The sequence below is a fragment of the Oryx dammah genome, unplaced genomic scaffold (assembly GCF_014754425.2).
Source record: "Oryx dammah isolate SB20612 unplaced genomic scaffold, SCBI_Odam_1.1 HiC_scaffold_21, whole genome shotgun sequence".
NCBI lineage: Eukaryota > Metazoa > Chordata > Mammalia > Artiodactyla > Bovidae > Oryx > Oryx dammah.
Window position 1 is genome coordinate 51,646,025 of NW_024070205.1, and position 17,661 is coordinate 51,663,685.

The 17,661-nt window shown below is 41.9% G+C and overlaps 1 protein-coding gene and 1 long non-coding RNA gene across 2 annotated transcripts; one reads left to right on the plus strand and one right to left on the minus strand.

Moving 5' to 3' along the window:
- Window positions 1-1,508: 1,508 nt before the first annotated feature.
- On the minus strand, window positions 1,509-12,176 carry SRP9 (signal recognition particle 9). Its single transcript, XM_040263671.1, has 3 exons — window positions 11,956-12,176; window positions 7,273-7,341; window positions 1,509-3,086 (listed from the first exon to the last, which is right to left on the minus strand). Exons 1-3 carry the CDS (start codon window positions 12,025-12,027, stop codon window positions 2,967-2,969), a joined length of 261 nt encoding a protein of 86 aa, XP_040119605.1. The 5' UTR covers window positions 12,028-12,176; the 3' UTR covers window positions 1,509-2,966.
- Window positions 12,151-17,455, plus strand: LOC120880349. The gene is made up of 2 exons (XR_005725012.1): window positions 12,151-12,573; window positions 17,254-17,455. It is a non-coding gene; the product is annotated as an uncharacterized LOC120880349 (long non-coding RNA).
- Window positions 17,456-17,661: the final 206 nt, after the last annotated feature.

The following is a 17,661-nucleotide window of genomic DNA, read 5'->3' on the forward strand; positions in this document are numbered from 1 at the left end:
AAACAGTTTGCTAAAAATTAATCCATGGGAAATCCCTTGGCAGTCCAGTGGTTGGGATGTGGGGCTCTCACTGCCAGGGTCCTGGGTTTGATCCCTGGGTGGGGAACTAAGATCCCATAAGCCACACAGGATGATTAAAAAATAAAAAAATTAGTCCATGAGAAGTGTGATTATAGTATCCAGAAATACCTCCTGATAAAAGAAAAAAGTCAGAGTATACAGCACTGTGACTTTTAGAATATACAATTTGGAGTTCTATTATTATACGGTCTTTGAGAGACTTAATATTTTCACCATCAGTTAGTTCTCTTAATAATTTTGTGTAGGTACAAATGAACATATCTTAGATTTAAGATTTCAGTTTCCCCCACTACATAAAAACACTCTCCATGGAGACAATCTTGTTTTACTTCCCATCTGCCAAAAAATAGCATGATAGTAGACACAGCTTGGTAGAAAAGGCAGATGTTAACTTATAAATAACTATTCAATTAAAATAAGAGGTGGCTACTTATACTGATTCCACTGAAAAATAACAACCATAACAGTAATAATAGCTACCATTTATTGAGCTTTTACTATGTTCCAGGCAATGTGCCAAGGACTTAAAGTAGATTATGCCATTTAATCCTCAAAGCCATATGAATACTACTTTCAGCCCAATTTCCAGAGAAAATGGAGGCTTGGAGAAATATCCTCTCAAAACCCACAGAACTAGGAAGTAGAAGTAGGGGAGCCAAGATTGCAACACTGTCTGCCTTGGAACTTCTGCTCTTAATCACTGCTACAAGTTACAAGGATTCAAAGAACTCAAACCTATGTCTCTCCCCTTCGAGGTTATCTTCATAGACTAGTATTAAAAAGAAGATTTAAATAAGAGAGAGGCCAAAAAACCCTCCAGTTATCCTATTATGGGCGGGAAACAGCCAAAACCCAAAAAACCCCTACATTACCTGATGTTACTTTTCTTTTTTTAAATATTTGGCTGTGCTGGGCCTTAGTTGTGGCACACAGGATTTTCTTTGAGCCATGCAGGATCTTTCATCACAGTGCCCAGACTCTCTAGTTGTGGCTCACAGGCTTAGCTGCCCTGCAGCATGTGGGATCCTAGTCCCTGACCAGGGATCGTATCCACATCCCTTGCAGTACAAGATGGACTCTTGACCACTGCACCACAGGGAAGTACCTGATGTTACTTTTCTTACTCAAAATTTGCTCTGGAGATGGAAATGGCAACTCATTCTAGCATTCTTGCCTGGGAAATACCATGGACAGAGGAGCTTGGTGGGCTACAGTCCACGGGGTGGCAAAAGAGCTGGACACAACTTAGCGACTGAGCAACAACAGTGTTTTAAGCGTCAGAATGCCAAAAACCTGGAATTTGTGCTTTTGTGCAGCAATGTTGTGAAAAAACAGCATTCTCTTGCATTTCTGCTGGGCATGCAAAATGGGATAATCTCCGTGTAAAGCAATTTGACAATATCTATTAAAATTAGAAATACATATGCCCTTTGATTCACCAATTTTATTTCTAGAAATTTAATGTACACATATACAACTCATGTGTATATTCAGTGCAGCATTCTAACAGCAAAAGACTGGAAACAACCAAATGTCTATCAATAGGAGACTTGAAAAAGCTAGCATGGTTCTTTTGTAATACAACTGTGAGAAACAGTTGGAGTGGGGGGGCAAGAAAACAAATGCCATAACAGAGACAGCTGAGTAATAAAAGTACGAAGAAACAAATAAAACATACATACAGCATAATTAGGCTCACTTTAGTCTAAGCTAATACAGAATATCCCAGTCAAGAAATCAATTATTCTTAAGTTGAAAACTTAGAGACATAATACACATTTATGTAATATTTTATTTACTGACCTCTCTGAAACATGCCAAAATTCATACAGTTAATGGAACCTTGCATGTTGAAACGCTGGTCAACACAACAAATTCCAAACAAAAAATATTTTATTGTAGGAATCAACATATAACATTATATTTAGGTTAGTAAAATTAATTGCAAATATAAGATAAATGGCAAATAATATCATGTTTCTGGTTTAAAGGAAACAGTTGTGACAGCCATGCTTAATACCTTAGTTAAGTAAAGACAGAAATGGGCTGGGGTATCATAGAGGTATGCAAAAATTTAACAGTTCAAATAATCTTTAGCCCTTCTGAGAAAAGATAGATGGCAAATATGTGGCAAATATTTCTGTAATACGGTGATTTCAATCCATTAGTGATCATTCTGTTCATGCATTTAAAGTAACTGCAGATGTTTCAGAGCACTGAAAATTAGATTCAAAGTAAGTCTTTGCTCAACAAGTTAACAATAATATGAATCCCTTATATTTAAAAATATAGCTTAAATTTGTAAAGTTTAAGGTAAAGCATACTTGTTTGCATAATTACTTTTAGATATAATTGAGACTACACTACAATATATATTCAGCTATATTGCTGTGCACAGTTAATTCCAGTTACCTTATTTTATATTTGCTGGTCATCAACAGCACAAAATTTATGCTCCGAAAAAAATACATCAATCTAGCAAAACAATTATATTCAATTTTCTTTTAAACACAGATTAACTAAATTTAAGGAAGAACTGGCTTTTCTTAATCTCATTTTCAAGTTACTGATACAAATTTAACAGCAAGTAATTATTTATTTTGCTTAACACCAAATAATCTACAAAAGCAAAATAAATCTACAAAGTTTCCAAGATAGACGCATTTCTTGTTCAATCTCCAAAAAATAAATAGAGGCTTTCTAACTGAAAGCATTTACATTCCTGGCTCTCTAAAGTAAACATTAAAAAACAAAGTACAAAAAAAATGATCTCTTGGCTCCTGAACAGCCCACTTAGTTACATAAAGTATTTTCTCTCCCAATACTTTTTCAAATTCAAAAGATATTTACTTCCTAAGAACATAACAGTCTTCATTTCAAACCATTCAGTCCGTTTCCATGGCAACACTGCGGGATTCCTTGGCCACCATAAGTCGCATTAGTTGACTGTGGAATTTCTCAATCTTCTTTACATCTTGAGCTTGGTCTGTTCTATACACCAAACACTGTCAGGAATTTTAAAAGCACACATTAACTATGTAAAACTAGATTACTAACGACGTAGCAAACATATTCTTGGGTAAAAATCGGAGTCTTTCCCTACCACTGTTTTGCTTTACTTCCTCCAGAGATCATTCAAGTTTCCAGGTTCCCACAATTACATTCCTTAAGTTTAGTATAATATTTAAAATGCCACTGCTATGGATAAAAAACAAAATGAACTCTATTCGAAGCATCTCAAAAATGATCAGTAGACTAATGTAATCAAATTCTGCCATGGTCTGATGAGAAAAATTAAAGGCTGGAATCAGGTGTTTTCTCCCGGGGATCTGGTTATAAATGATTCTATAGTTATAGTGGGAAAAGCATATACATTTTAGGATCTCTTTCTCTGTTTATGAAATGGGAAGTGTATGGTTAATGATAATCTTTTAAAAATCAGGAATTCCTTGCTTATTGCTGGTTGCTACCTACATCAAGCTAGATAAATCTGTTCAACCTGATTTCTGGTATTATTTATAACTTTTAAACCAATCCAAACTCTTCCTTGCTTTACATTCAATTCTTCATCTACAATCTTCCAAATTATCAAACTTAAGCTGGCAGTCTCATTTTGTAACATAAATCCATTTTTCTTCAGCTCATCTTATGGATTCATATGAGTTTTAAGCAATGGGAACTTTCTGATCCTGCAGTAATATTCATCAACTTAAACTGATTTGGAGTTCAACCTGATCAGTCTGTCAACTTAAGAAAACCGCACATCAGAGTTGTGAGTTAAAAGTTTTATTTGGGGCAGTACGAGGACTACAGCCCAGGAGACAGCACCTCAAACAGCTCTGCGAGACTGTTCCAAAGACATAAAGGAGAAGGACAGTATACATGTAATTCTGGTGAAGGGGGGAGTACACGAAATCAAGCATGTTTATTTCTTAGAAAGTTTCTGCTGGTCTCGTGACGCTTCTGCTTGTCATGAGAAACAGTCATCACCATGAAAGATTTTAGTGCTTTTCTAGATACGAGGAGATGTAAGAACTGGGCTCAGAAAATCAGCTCCTGAGAATATCTATCTGAAGACCTGTCCTGCCAGGTTTTGGGGGGCAGAGTGTGCCTCATTTCTGCTCTCCATCCTGGGCTCCTTCAAGGGGTGCTGGAGGTCAGCAGCTGCAGCAGCACATGATTTAATCCTTGTAGAGGTAGATGGCAAGTGCCAATTTGTGGCTGACAATGCACAACTGATCTGAATTCATACAGCCCTCAAACCACATACTTAGAAAAGTTCACATATTGTACGAATCTAACAATCTTATAAAGCGGCCATAATCATCTCCAGAGTTTCAATTTTAGTGTATGTACTATAGGAGAACACATACCTTCTCACTAGAGTTTGACATAGAAAGAGGTCCAAAGAAAATAATATTATAAATCAGACATGGAATTAGAAACAAAAGATGCATAAATGGGACTACAAAAAAGTCAAAGCTCTAAGACAATAAAGTCTAAGAAGAGTTTTCTAAGCCATTAAAATGAATCACTGAGGGAAGTATACAAACTTTTCTTTAAAAATCATTAGAAAATAGATTTTTTCACTAGAGTTGGTTCACACATTTATTGTTTAGTATAATGGATTTGATTCTCTCTTTGGTCCCTTCTAGATAAGGACTAATTCTCAGTAGTTTTAAGAAAGGGAACAAAAAGTATCCTTCATACTTAGATCTTATCACAGAAATCATTAATGTTAAAGTTCTTTCCAGTATTGCTTACCAGGATCTTTATCTATACTTAATCATTACCAGAGGCCAAAATTCATCATTTGGAGGTAAATTCTTTTGTATTGAATTCAATTCTGCATTTTCCTCTACTTTTAAAGCAGAACATACCAATTTCTCTGTAGTAGATGTATCTATCCACTCCGTGACAAGCACAAGTAATATTTTTCTCAATGTGAATGCTCAGGATTCAAGTATATATTTATTGAACCTACTAAGTGGCAGGCACTAGTGCTAAGCACTTCCACATATTTCATTTACTTTGTACAACAACCCAATTAGGTGAGCAGATACTACGGCACTTCACAGATTAAGGCCCCCAAAGCCAAACTTTTGGCCTGATCTTCCCCAAGACTAAAATGCTATTAGATTGCTAAGCTAGGATTCAAATCTCCTCAACCTAGGTTTAGCACACAACAGCTCAATTTACTTCTTTTTCGCATTTCACATTCACCAAACTCAATAGGTTCTTAGAAGATATGACACTAGTTTAAAAAGATCTGACTTCATGCAACCTCAAAATGGAACCCTGAATACAAATACAGTAAAAGATATGACCAAAAGTCATTTTTAAAGTCACTATGAGATTTTTAGAAGAGTTAATCCATTAAAAGAAATTTTGCTAAGTACCCTTTGGATCAGGACTAGTCACTACAAATACAGTAAGACTATCACTCATCTATTCTTGTTATTTTGAAGCCCACAACCTATTAAAAGTCAAATGTGATTTTAAAAAAAATTGTGAAACAGCACAAAAAGAGGCAGAAATAAAAACAAGAAATGAAGCAGTCCTTCTGAGGTGGGTTTTGAAATATAAGCAGTTGGCTTGTCACACTGGGGCAGGGGTGGGACTCAACACTGCGAAGATGGAGACAGACTTGTTCAGAAGCTCAGAGGCCTAAGACTGCATGGCATATTAAAGGAGCCCTTAGGGAACACAAAAAGACAGAGATTAGTGGGGATGTGAGGGTGGGGTTTACATTATGAGTGATGAGAAGCCACTAAAGATTGTTAAGCAGGGCAGTAAGAATCCAATTTGCATTTTTAAAATCACTCTGGCGAGACAGTCGTATAGGACAACTGAAGGACGAACTGGAAGCAGGGACACAGAGCTACTAGTCCAGGCAAGCAACAAGGCCTTAAGAGGTTACCAATGAAGATGGAGGGTTCATGACAGGAAATGAGTGAGACCTTGAATCAATAATTCACAAATGCCCAGCAAAGCATATGGAACTTATCAGAGGATCAAAATACAAGTTTTTCAAATGAAGGAATAGTAAATGTGAGAATAAGGGAAAGGAAGGGACCAAAAATGATTCCCAGGTTCTGAGCAGGTAGATGACAGTGTAATTAAAGACAGGAAGCAGGAGGAACCAGTTTGATAAGGGATGAGGACTTCCATTCTAGACAGGCTAACCTTACAAAGTAGAGGAGGAAAGATGCTCAACTCAGACCTAGTCAGGAAGCCAAAGAAAAATATGAGCTAAAGGTACAAAACTGGAAACAGACATACAGGCAGTACTGGACTTAATGGACTGATCCAGAAGTGATAAGATGACATCTAGGACAGAATCCTGGAGAAACCAATATTAATGGGGCAAGTCAGCAAAATAACTAGCAAAGAATGAAACAAACAGAGAAAAAGAAAAACAAGATAAAAGAGAGCCACAGATGCCAAAACAATTTCTACAAGAAGTGGTTTTCTGTATCAAAAGTAGCCAGGAGGGGGACTTCCATGGTGGTCCAGTGGCTAAGACTCTGCGCTCCCAATGCAGGGGGCCCAGGTTCCACCCCTGATCAGGGAACTAGATCCCACACGCTGCAACTAAGAATCTGAATTCCACAATTAAGGATCTTGCATGTCTCAATGAAGACCTGGTGCAGCCAAATAAATATTAAAAATATTAAAAGCAGCCAGGAGGTCAAGCAAGATATGAACTGCTGGGTTTGAAAATGAAGGGGCTGCTGCTGAGCCCTCACTGAGAGCAGGTTCAGGGAAAGACTTCATGTAGAAACCACATGGCAGAGGGGTAAGAAATAAATGGGGTGTGAGGAAGCAACAGGAATGAGCAGACAGGGAACGAGAGAAACGCAACTACAGAGCCTATAACGTGTTCAGATACCACTTACTCCTCACACAGCTACAAGGAAACCTTTCCGCTGTATCTATGTTTGGTCTCTATGTTCCGCTTGTTCAGCTGTTATTAAACTATACCTAACAAACTGTATTAATGAAGCAAGTTGAATTATCTTTCCAAGTGCCTACAAAAATAGCTTCAAGAACAAGGCTCTTGACTTGGAAATGAAACACAAAATAAGCATTCTAATGGGTGACCTGCATAAATTCTATGTAAATAATTTCAAACAAATGATTAACTTGAACAAATCTGAAAGTATGCAACAAATAAAAATGTATACTTACAACTAAATCATCTGTTACTTTAATACACAAACTCCCATCAGAATGCCTATATTTGAGAACCACACGGGCCTGAAATAAAAATACATATTTAGAAACAGTGAAGTCAGAAGACATTTCTCATAAATAATTTAGTCTTCAAGTGAGCTAAAATAAAATAGATCCTTTTAGAATTAATAGCCAAAATATCTAAAGGCACCTTTACTGTAAACTTATCATTACTGAAATGAGGGAAAACAGCATTGTGTGCATTCCTATTGCTACAATATTTTTAAGACTTAAAAGAAAGTCAGGTATTTTATTTTCAGCCACTTTAAAAAGATGTACTGAAAATTCCCAAGGCACACCCATATTCAGAGAATGTCTGTAAGACTGGTTTGGCATTTCTTGTCAGTAAGACTATGTATGAAGGGTATTCGCAGCATGCTACCTCAAAAGTATACCACTTCAGCTAAAGGAAAGTTTTGAGCCGAAGGCAATTAGTTCTCTGCCCTTTCTGATCAAAAGCAGGACATAAATTAAGCTTTGTAAAGATTACGTAAGTTTCCAATTGTAAAGGTGTTTCTTCTTCCTGGGAAAAGAGAAGAAGGTTTGTTCCCTACCTTACCAGACAACTCTAATACTGCCCATACATTCCCTGGTCACCTTCTCAGAACGTACTCCCTCCCAGAAGCCCCAAATCTCTTTTCCTCTGTCCAACCTCCCTCCCATACTTTCCCACCCTTAAGATGGTATATAGGTCCCAAATTCCTCCTCTTTGTAAACTTCTATGTTAAGTGTAAAGTCTTTCTATTTATTAACCTGTCTTTTGTCAGTTTAATTTGCAGAGCCCCAGTTATGAAACCTAAGAGAGTAAAGGAGACTTTCTTCTCCCCTATAATACCCACACACCTAGCCACAGAGGACTGATAGGAAAAAGGGCGGGGGGAAGTAGCAGAAATGGCTAGTAAAATTCAAATCCATTTCCCAGGAAAGAGCACTGCAGTTGCAGTTCATACTTCCCATTTTCCCATGGCTCTCAAGAGGTGGACTCAGACTAATTACTCAGCAAAATCGTATCTTTCTCATGATGGCATGACATGAGACACAACTTTCCACATCTAGAATAACTCCTACATTGAGTGTCATGCTACACAGCACTTTTGCTATCGGGTGTTCTACAGTTAGGAAGCCAAGAAAATGATTTAGATATTAGTATATTCCAATAAAAGAAAACAGCTCCCAAAAGAGTTTACAACCTCTATGAACATTATTTTTATTTCTTTAAATGATGGACTCAAAACAATGTACTGCAGCAGAGTCAAGTTCCTTCTTAATAAAAATATAATAAACAACTCTAGTTTAGCTTTAGCTAGCTGTTTTAAAAATTGCTAAGTATCTACCAGACAAAACAGGAACATCCATTTAAAATGGCTCCAATGCAGCACAGGACCCTCAAGATAATTCTGGAAACTAGATAAAAAGGGCTATTAGAGCTTTTTCTGTAGCTTTTCTCATTATGCCTTCTACTCTCCTGGGTTTGCAAATTAAAAAAGGTCATATCATCCTGAGATTTGTCTTGGTGAGGGAGGAAAGGGAACTCACCAAGCACTTAAGTAGGTGTAAGTATCTTTAGACTACCTAATAAGATTCTACTTATTGAGCTAGTAAATTCAGTTTCACATATTAAAAAAATTCAGTCCTCTGGAAACAAAAGGAAACCAACTTAAAAATGTACTAAGCATGACAACTATGTAAAGGTTTAACTCCTGCTTAAAAGAATACTCAATGGCTTCATTAGGAGAAATGAGTTAAAAAACTCTTTGCGGTCCCATGGACTGTAGCCTGCCAGGCTCCTATGTCCACAGGATTCTCCAGGCAAGGATACTGGAGTGGGCTGCCATGCCCTCCTCCAGGGGATCTGGAACCCGCTAAGTCTCCTGTATTGGCAGGCGAGTTCTTCACCATCAGCACTACCTGGGAAGCCCCAATTCCCTTTCTATTGGTAAATTAGAAAGCACCTAAGTTACCATGTCAGACGCCACTAAGAAGAAAAAGAAGTCAAGGTTCTTGCTTTTTTAGTAATTCAACCAACTTAAATAATCAAAACATAAGACAACATGAATTAAGTCCTAGAAAGACATATACAGGTAAAACGCTAAAAGAGGAAACAAGTAATTTAGACTGGGGGAAGGGGAAGGGAAAGTGTAAAAAGAATTTATGGAAATGGCTGCAGAAATGCATTTTTTGTTTTCTTTCTTTTAGGGAAGAAGTTAGGAGAAAGGCTGAAGCAGCAGTCTGAATGAAGATATGATGCATTCTGTAGCTTTCTGAGGCTAGCTAGGGCTGAGGATGGTGGAAATGGTGGGAGACAAAGCCAAAAAGACTGGAGAGAGGGTCAGACTAGGGCCTGGAAGGTGGGACTTTTACCAGCAATCAGTGAAGAACTAGTTTTAAAACAGGAAACTGGGAATTCAATTTTTGTGTCTGTGATAGCTGCAGTATGTATGAGAGTGAAGAAGGAATTTTAAAGGCAGGCAGGCAAAGAGGTTATTACATGGTTTAGCAATAATATCATCTTTACTTAGAGCGGATGCAATGGAGAATGGTAAAAGGTGATAAATATGATCGAGAGGGAGACAAAGAATTCTGTAAAACAGATCCCAAAGAGTTCTGAAAAAATTTCTTTTCTTCTTTAGTTTCAGCAGTATAGACTGGTAGAAACAGCATGAACATGGTGTTTAGAGATGTGGGTTCAAATTTTAGCCTAATCTCTTAATGATCACCAGGCAAATCATTTAATGTATCTAAGACTGTTCATTCAACTACCTCAAGGGATGGTCAACTGTATACATGGAAGGTATTCAATACAACTGTCAGTCAAGCTCTCTTCCCACTCATCCCCTCACCAACCTATCAAAAAAAATCAGTTAAAAACCAGTGAAGGTTATCATGAAAAGGCCCAAGTTTTTAGGCCACTGGAATTTTCTGAAAAGAACTCATAGGTTCTCCCTCTCCTGCCTATTCTACACATGCTTTGTTCATACCAATGCTCAATAATAATCCTTTTATTTTCATTTTCCCTATAACTATGACCACATTCTTAATAGTATTATTACTCTTACTGTGGATTTGTATATTCTTTACTATCTTTCCAAATATTTTTAGTTTACACTGTGGGTACTTCTACAAAAGTCCTGTATAGTCCTCACGGTACACTGCTTAAAGAAAACAAATGGTCCTATGAACAAAATCAACCAAATGAAAGAGCCAGAAATTGTGTCATAAACAAAGTACTCAATTTCACAAGTATCTAATTCATTTTATCATTTATTACTATTACATCATTTTATTGCAAAGAATGGAACTTAGAATGTTTCCGGCTTCTTGTTAAAAGGTCTAAAAAGCTAGCAGGGCTTTTCAATATTTCAAATAATATTTAGATGACAATAAAAACCAAGAGGAAGAAAATCAAGACCCAAATGCTAAATTCTTGTCCTTGCAACTTCTTTGGTTACTAACACACACACACACACACACACACACACACAGATCCCTGTAATTCATTCACAGCCCTCGTAAAATTATGATAAGTCGACCTCAGAGGTTAGCTTATTATAATTTTATGGGGGCCATGAATGAATTACAGGGATCCATGTGTGTGTGTTACTCGCTCACTTTGTGTCTAACTCTTTGTGAGCCCATGGACTCTAGACTAGTCCCGCCAGGCTCCTCTGTCCATGGAATTCTCCAGGCAAGAATACTGGAGTGGGTTGCCATTCCGTTTTCCAGGGGATCTACTTGACCCAGGGATCAAACATGAGTCTCCTGCATTGCAGGCAGATTCTTTACTGTCTGAGCCTCCAATGAAGGTCACAGGGATCCACGGACCCCCTAAAACTGTTCACAAACATTTATGTGTTAACTGCATTCTCCTACTCTCAAAGGGCACCAACCTCCAAAATATTAAGAACCACTAATCTGCGGGAGGCAGACGCTTCCAAATTAGGGTCTTTGATGCTTTTGAACTGTGGTGTTGGAGAAGACTCTTGAGAGTCCCTTGGACTGCAAGGAGATCCAACCAGTCCATTCTGAAGGAGATCAGTCCTGAATATTCATTGGAAGGACTGATGCTGAAACTCCAATACTTTGGCCACCGGATGCAAAGAACTGACTCATTCGAAAAGACCCTGATGCTGGAAAAGATTGAAGGCGGGAGGAGAAGGGGACGACAGAGGATGAGATGGTTTGATGGCATCACCGACTCGATGGACATTGAGTGTGAGTAAGCTCTCGGAGTTGGTGATGGACAGGGAAGCTTAGCGTGGTGCAGTCCATGGGGTCGCAAAGAGTCGGACACGACTAAGCGACTGAACTGAACTGAAGCGCCACAGGAGGCCGAAGCTGCAGAGGGGAGGAGCCCTGCCCTTAGAGACACGTAAACCAACGGTAGGGAAGCTCAGGGATTGTAGGCGGGGGAAGGCTTCTTAGAGCCTTGGCTTGACCCTGATTTTGCTGGTTTTAGGCTTCACTGGGCCCTTCTTAAGAGAAGAAACGAAAAGAACAATCGGACTTCGCGCGGAGTCCGTCTCTCTTCACACACAGCACCTCCCAGGATGCTGCAGAAGCTCCGGAGGCCGAGCGGACGACAGAGAAGACATCCTGACCCGAGCTAGGACAGAGACACTGGCTCCGCCTGCGATTTACCTTCATTGGGTCGGCGAGGTAGAGTTTCTCCGCTGCACGACTGAACTCCTCCCAAGTCTGGTACTGCGGCATCGTGGGACCGCGGCAGAAGGACAGAAAGAGGCACGGCTGTGGACCGGAGGCGGCGCGGCACGGCCCACCTACCGCCCTAACTCCCACAGCCGCCTACCGAGACAGGGGCCCAGAAGCTCAAAGATGGCGGCGCCGCCTCGCACCAACGCCTCGCTCCATTGGCCAGCCAGGATCGTCCTTGCCCAATGGGAAGGAGGGATGTTGCATAGGAGGCGGAGCCCCAAGCGTGTGAGTCTGGGAGAGGGTCCGAAGAGGTGGAGAGAGGGGAGACGATGGAGGTTGCCACAGCGCCCCTTGTAGGACTGGAGGAGGATCTGTCCCGCTGTCCTTCCGGCTGGACGACAATGGTAAAGCCCAGGTTTCTTCAGCAAAGATAGAGCGGCTTAGTGATAAGCGCTGGAGCTGTCTCGCCTACAGCTTAGTAAAAGGCGAGACAAAAACGGAAGCGTGCAATGGAGAACTTTATATAATAGACATCTGTGTCTAGAGGACGCTAACGGGGATGGCACAAGTTGAATCTTGAGAAACATGACGGGTGTTGAACAGGTGGGCAGGGCAGGACTTCGAGGCCCATTTTAGATCCGTAGTGTATTTAATGTGGTGGGCTTCCCCTGGAGGAGGGCATGGCAACCCACTCTAATGTTCTTGCCTGCAGAATCCCATGGACAGAATAGCCAAAGAGTTGCAAAGAGTCAGATAGGACCGAAGCGACTTAGCACGCAAGCACGTATTTGGGGCAGGGGAAGAATCAAGGGAAGTAATCATATCACTTAAGCCGGAAGAAATTTGAACTTTGTTCTCCAGGCTATGGAGTGATGTAGAAGGGTATTTTTCTTTAATCAAGTTGAAGTATATTTTATGTATAGTAAAACATCAGTTTTAAGGCTTTCCTGGCGGCTCAGTGGTAAAGAATCCGCCTGCCAATGCAGAATATACAGCTTCTATCCCTGGTCCCGGGAAGATCTCACATGCCGATGAGCCACTAAGCCCGTGCGCCACAACTACTGAGACTGCGCCCTAGAGCCTGTGCGCTAAAACAGAAGGCACCACAGTTAGAAGCCCCAAGCACCACAACAAGACAAGAGCAATCCCCCGCCCGCCGGAATTTGAGAAAGCTGTCGCAGAGCAAGGAAGACCCAGTACAGCCAAAAATAAATAAATACAATTATAGAAAGTAAATGATACTAAACACATCGGCCCTGGACTTTGCTCTCCATTGTTCAGCAAGTGGAGAGCCGGCAGATGTTAATCACAGCAGGACGCGGTATGATTAATTTTTATTTTTAGAACACCGTCACTAGTGGCTGTAGGGAAGCTGAATCGGTGAAGTCCAGCCTGTGCAAGGTCAAACGTGAAAGCCTTTATTCTTTCGCCTAAGTTGGTTACCTCCTATGATTGTTTCCATGCTCTTGCTTCCCGTTCAATCCCATTCCCACCACAGTACCTTCTACTCTGTCCCCATCTCAACCCTCAAATGAAGTTGCTTTCACAAGGTCACTAGCTGCTCTCAGAGTCACTATGACCTTCATATTGCCCAGTCCAGCTGACAATCCTTTCTTTTTTTAATTTCTAAAATATATATATATATATTTATTTATTTCCTTGCACTGGGTCTTAGTTGCGGCATGTGGCAGTCTTTCTCTGATCAGGGATGGAGGCTGGGCCCCCTGCATTGGGAGTACGGAGTCTTAGCCACTGGACCACCAGGGAAGCCCCTCAATCCTTTCTTGACCAGATCATTCAGCTGCATCTGAGGACACATGCCACTCCTTCATCCTTGAGATTTCCCAGCTGCTTGGTTTTTTTTTACTCCATCCTTCCTTGCTCCTTCTTCTACCTCTTTGGTTTTCCCCCCTCTGGCTCAGTCCTAGCCTCCTCCACTCCCTTGGCCCTTCAACACTGGGTCCTGAGGTATCATACTTTAATTTCACCCTCTGAGTTTTTCCTGGGCAATATTTGGGTTTTCACTTTCGCCTCTATGCTGCTTAGTCCAGGTTCTTCCGTGAGCTTCAGATTCATATCTCCAAATGCCTTCCAGGCCTTGGGCTAACTCCAGAGTTCAATTTCGGGAGACGAAAACAATTTTTCAGCAAATTGAAGCAATTTGTAAGCCATAAATGGGATGCGTCATTTTTGACTTATTTTACTATTGCCATGTGGCAAATTATTAGCCACTCATACACCATATTTGACTGCCAGGAATTCAATAACTTTTAAGGGTCAGTGTGTTGGGCAAAATCCTTATAAGCTAAAGAGGTCAGGGGTAGCGATAATAAGGCAAATTCACCCATACCGATAATTAAGGACAGGAACGTGGCACAGTGCGGGAGAGAGAAGTCATTTCACAAGATTTAGTGCAGGAGAGAGTCTTTCCACAAGATTTAGTGGTACCCGGTTTACTCTCCCCTTCCTCCCTCTTTCCCCTAAGGAGGAAGGTCTGTTGTTGTTAAGATACAAACGGCTGACTGTTTTTCAGTTCTTTCCCAGAGGCTTTTTGCCCTTCTTTGTTCTCCTCGGTTGTCTTCTGAAAGCTGGCAGCATAGGGTGTGTAGACCGCTGTAGGAGTAGGTTCTTAAGTGGGCTCTTACATTTGCAATCATAACAGTCCCCAGTGCTGCTGGCGTGCCGGGAACTAAAGGTCATCATGTTGATTTTCATGCATTAAGCATTTGTGAAACCCTCGATACGCGGGGACTCAAAGAAGTCCCAGTTCTCTTGTGCCTTCCTAGGTCTCATGAATTCAGTGCAGCACAGTTAGAGTGAAAGAGAAGCCAACAGAAAAACCGGTTTGCCTAGGAGCTGGATCCAGCATGGGGAGGGAAGGAAACCTGAGAGCGCCCCGACGGGGCCGGGCTGCTTTGGCCCGGTGTCCAGTGGAGGGCAGTGGTGAGCAGATGGTCCCGCGGAGACGGATTTCAGCCTTTACATGATCCCTATGGAGTGCGGGAAGAAATATCAATAACCTCAGATATGCAGATGACGCCACCCTTATGGCAGAAAGTGAAGAGGAGCTAAAAAGCCTCTTGATGAAAGTGAAAGAGGAGAGTGAAAAAGTTGGCTTAAAGCTCCACATTCAGAAAACTAAGATCATGGCATCCGGTCCCATCACTTCATGGCAAATAGATAAGGAAACAGTGGAAACAGTGTCAGACTTTATTTTTGGGGGCTCCAAAATCACTGCAGATGGTGACTGCAGCCATGAAATTAAAAGACGCTGACTCCTTAGAAGGAAAGTTATGACCAACCCAGATAGCATATTCAAAAGCAGAGACATTACTTTGCCAACAAAGGTCCATCTAGTCAAGGCTATGGTTTTTCCAGTGGTCATGTATGGATGTGAGAATTGGACTGTGAAGAAAGCTGAGCACCAAAGAATTGATGCTTTTGAACTGTGGTGTTGGAGAAGACTCTTGAGAGTCCCTTGGACTGCAAGGAGATCCAACCAGTCCATTCTGAAGGAGATCAGCCCTGGGATTTCTTTGGAAGGAATGATGCTAAAGCTGAAACTCCAGTACTTTGGCCACCTCATGCAAAGAGTTGACTCATTGGAAAAGACTGATGCTGGGAGGGATTGGGGGCAGGAGGAGAAGGGGACGGCGGAGGATGAGATGGCTGGTTGGCATTACTGACTCGATGGACGTGAGTCGGAGTGAACTCTGGGAGTTGGTGATGGACAGGGAGGCCTGGCGTGCTGCGATTCATGGGGTCGCAAAGAGTGGGACACGACTGAGCGACTGGACTGGACTGAACTGAACTGATGGAGTGTGTAAGCCTGCCTTAGCTGAGGCGGGTATTGGTGCGTTTTGTTTATCGTTTGCTCAGTCTCAACTTTTCCTTTCCAGAGAGAGCCTTAGCTCTTACTTAACTGTCAGGAACTTCCAACCCAGTTTAATTAATTACTGATTGAGCACCTCTTCTGTGTCAGTCACCCTGCCAGGCTTTCTACAGTGAAAACAAAGATGTGCCTGAGCAGCTTGAATGCTAATGTGAGCAGAGCAGCATGTAGATGTAAGGCGAGTTTATAAATGATCAAGGCTGGAGGCAGAAAAAAGCGTTTATGGGGATTCAAGCAGGTCTCAGCATCCCCTCCTCCTAGGTGTTTGGGGATGGGGTTGGTAGTCTGGAGGTAAAGACAAGAATGTGACTGTGTGAAGCCCGGAACTGACTCCCAGGACCCACATCCCACACTGCCCAGTTCTGTGGATCAGAAGCCCAGAGCTGCCTAGGAACAGTGAGGGTCACCTTGAGCCTAGGGGGACAGGGTGGGAAAGGGAGGGAGGGAGGGACACAAGCCAAGATAGAAGGCAGGTGGAGATAGAAGTCACCCCAAGAAACAAAGCCCATTTCCAGAGCCCAGCTCAAGGGGGTTCAGAGACCAAAGGTGCTAGCACCCTCGAGCTACACCGACCGACAAACCCGCCCCCCAGGCAGGTGACAGAGTTCCCGAGGCTGTCCCTCAGTGTCCTCCTTACACCCTGTTCTTAAAATGCTAACATGCCACAGTCTGGGCAGGTAATGATCCTTCTGTTGCTGTTGTGTTGTGCTTCGCCACTCAGCCATGCTGACTCCTTGTGACCCCATGGACTGTAACCCACCAGACTCCTCCGTTCATGGGGTTTTTCAGGCAGGAGTACTGGAGTGGGTTATCATTCCCTCCTCCAACAGATGCTCCCAATTCAGGGATGGGAACCACATCTTCTATACTGGCAGGCGGATTCTTTACCGCTGAGCCAATGATCCCTTTAAGGTGAAACGGATTTCAAGTAGAATGAACATACTGCAAAAAACAACAGGGGGATAAAGCCTTGTCTTCTCCAGCCGTGCTGACAAGAGAGACTAGGCTCCGATTGAGTTGTGGGGATTGGAAAGGCCACCATCCATGCTGCCTCCTCTGGGGGAAGCTGGGTCAGGCCAGGACAGATGCTGCCCAACCGATGCCCCAGAGACCAGAGGGCAATGACAGGGGCACCAGGATTCCCGAGGCTGCTGGCTTGTCAGTTTCATCTGAAACTGATTAATGCAAACCCAAGTAGCTGGGAAGAAAAGGTCAGTATTTTACCCCTGTCTGCTCTCCTCCCTCAGCACGCTGCGCTCTGGCCTGGGTCCCATCAATGCTCAGATTTCCCCTTCACCCGGGCAGCCCCACACTGCCCAGAAACCCCAGAGAATGGTCCTATTGTAGATGAGACAAACCGAAATAGCAGCATCTTCTGTTCTCTGCCTTAGGGAGATTCACTTAAAACCCCAGAGTCCCAGATGTGGACGACAATGGAAGTTGTTGTTGCAAATTAGTGATCCTGGAACAGATGAGAGGCAGGTAGTCGGAGAGCAGCCAGGGTGGTGGGTTGGGCTGTGAAGAGAGAACAATTACACAGTCACTCCATTAACCCAGTTAGTAGTCACTGGCAGGAATTCTGTTCATTACCCAAAGAAGCACGGTGGGAAAGGTGGGAAAAGGGGACAACCAACCTGTGGAGGGTGATTGGGGCTGGGGTTGGGGAGGGCGGGATTGCTGCTGGAACAAAAGGTCTAGAAATAAAGCTTCATTTATTCCTAAGCTGGTAAATGTTGTTTTTATCATTTTTTAAATGTTCTCTCTCTCTCTCTTTTTTTTCAATTAAAAAAAGAAAAAAA

What these genes read in the sequence shown, in the direction of transcription:
- SRP9 (XM_040263671.1), bottom strand. Translation starts at nt 12,027, where the DNA reads ATGCCGCAGTACCAGACTTGGGAGGAGTTCAGTCGTGCAGCGGAGAAA. An exon ending in ACCTCGCCGACCCAATGAAG is followed by an intron (nt 7,342 to 11,955) that starts GTAAATCGCAGG and finishes TTTTTATTTCAG; the next exon opens with GCCCGTGTGGTTCTCAAATA. An exon ending in AAGTAACAGATGATTTAGTT is followed by an intron (nt 3,087 to 7,272) that starts GTAAGTATACAT and finishes AATTCCTGACAG; the next exon opens with TGTTTGGTGTATAGAACAGA.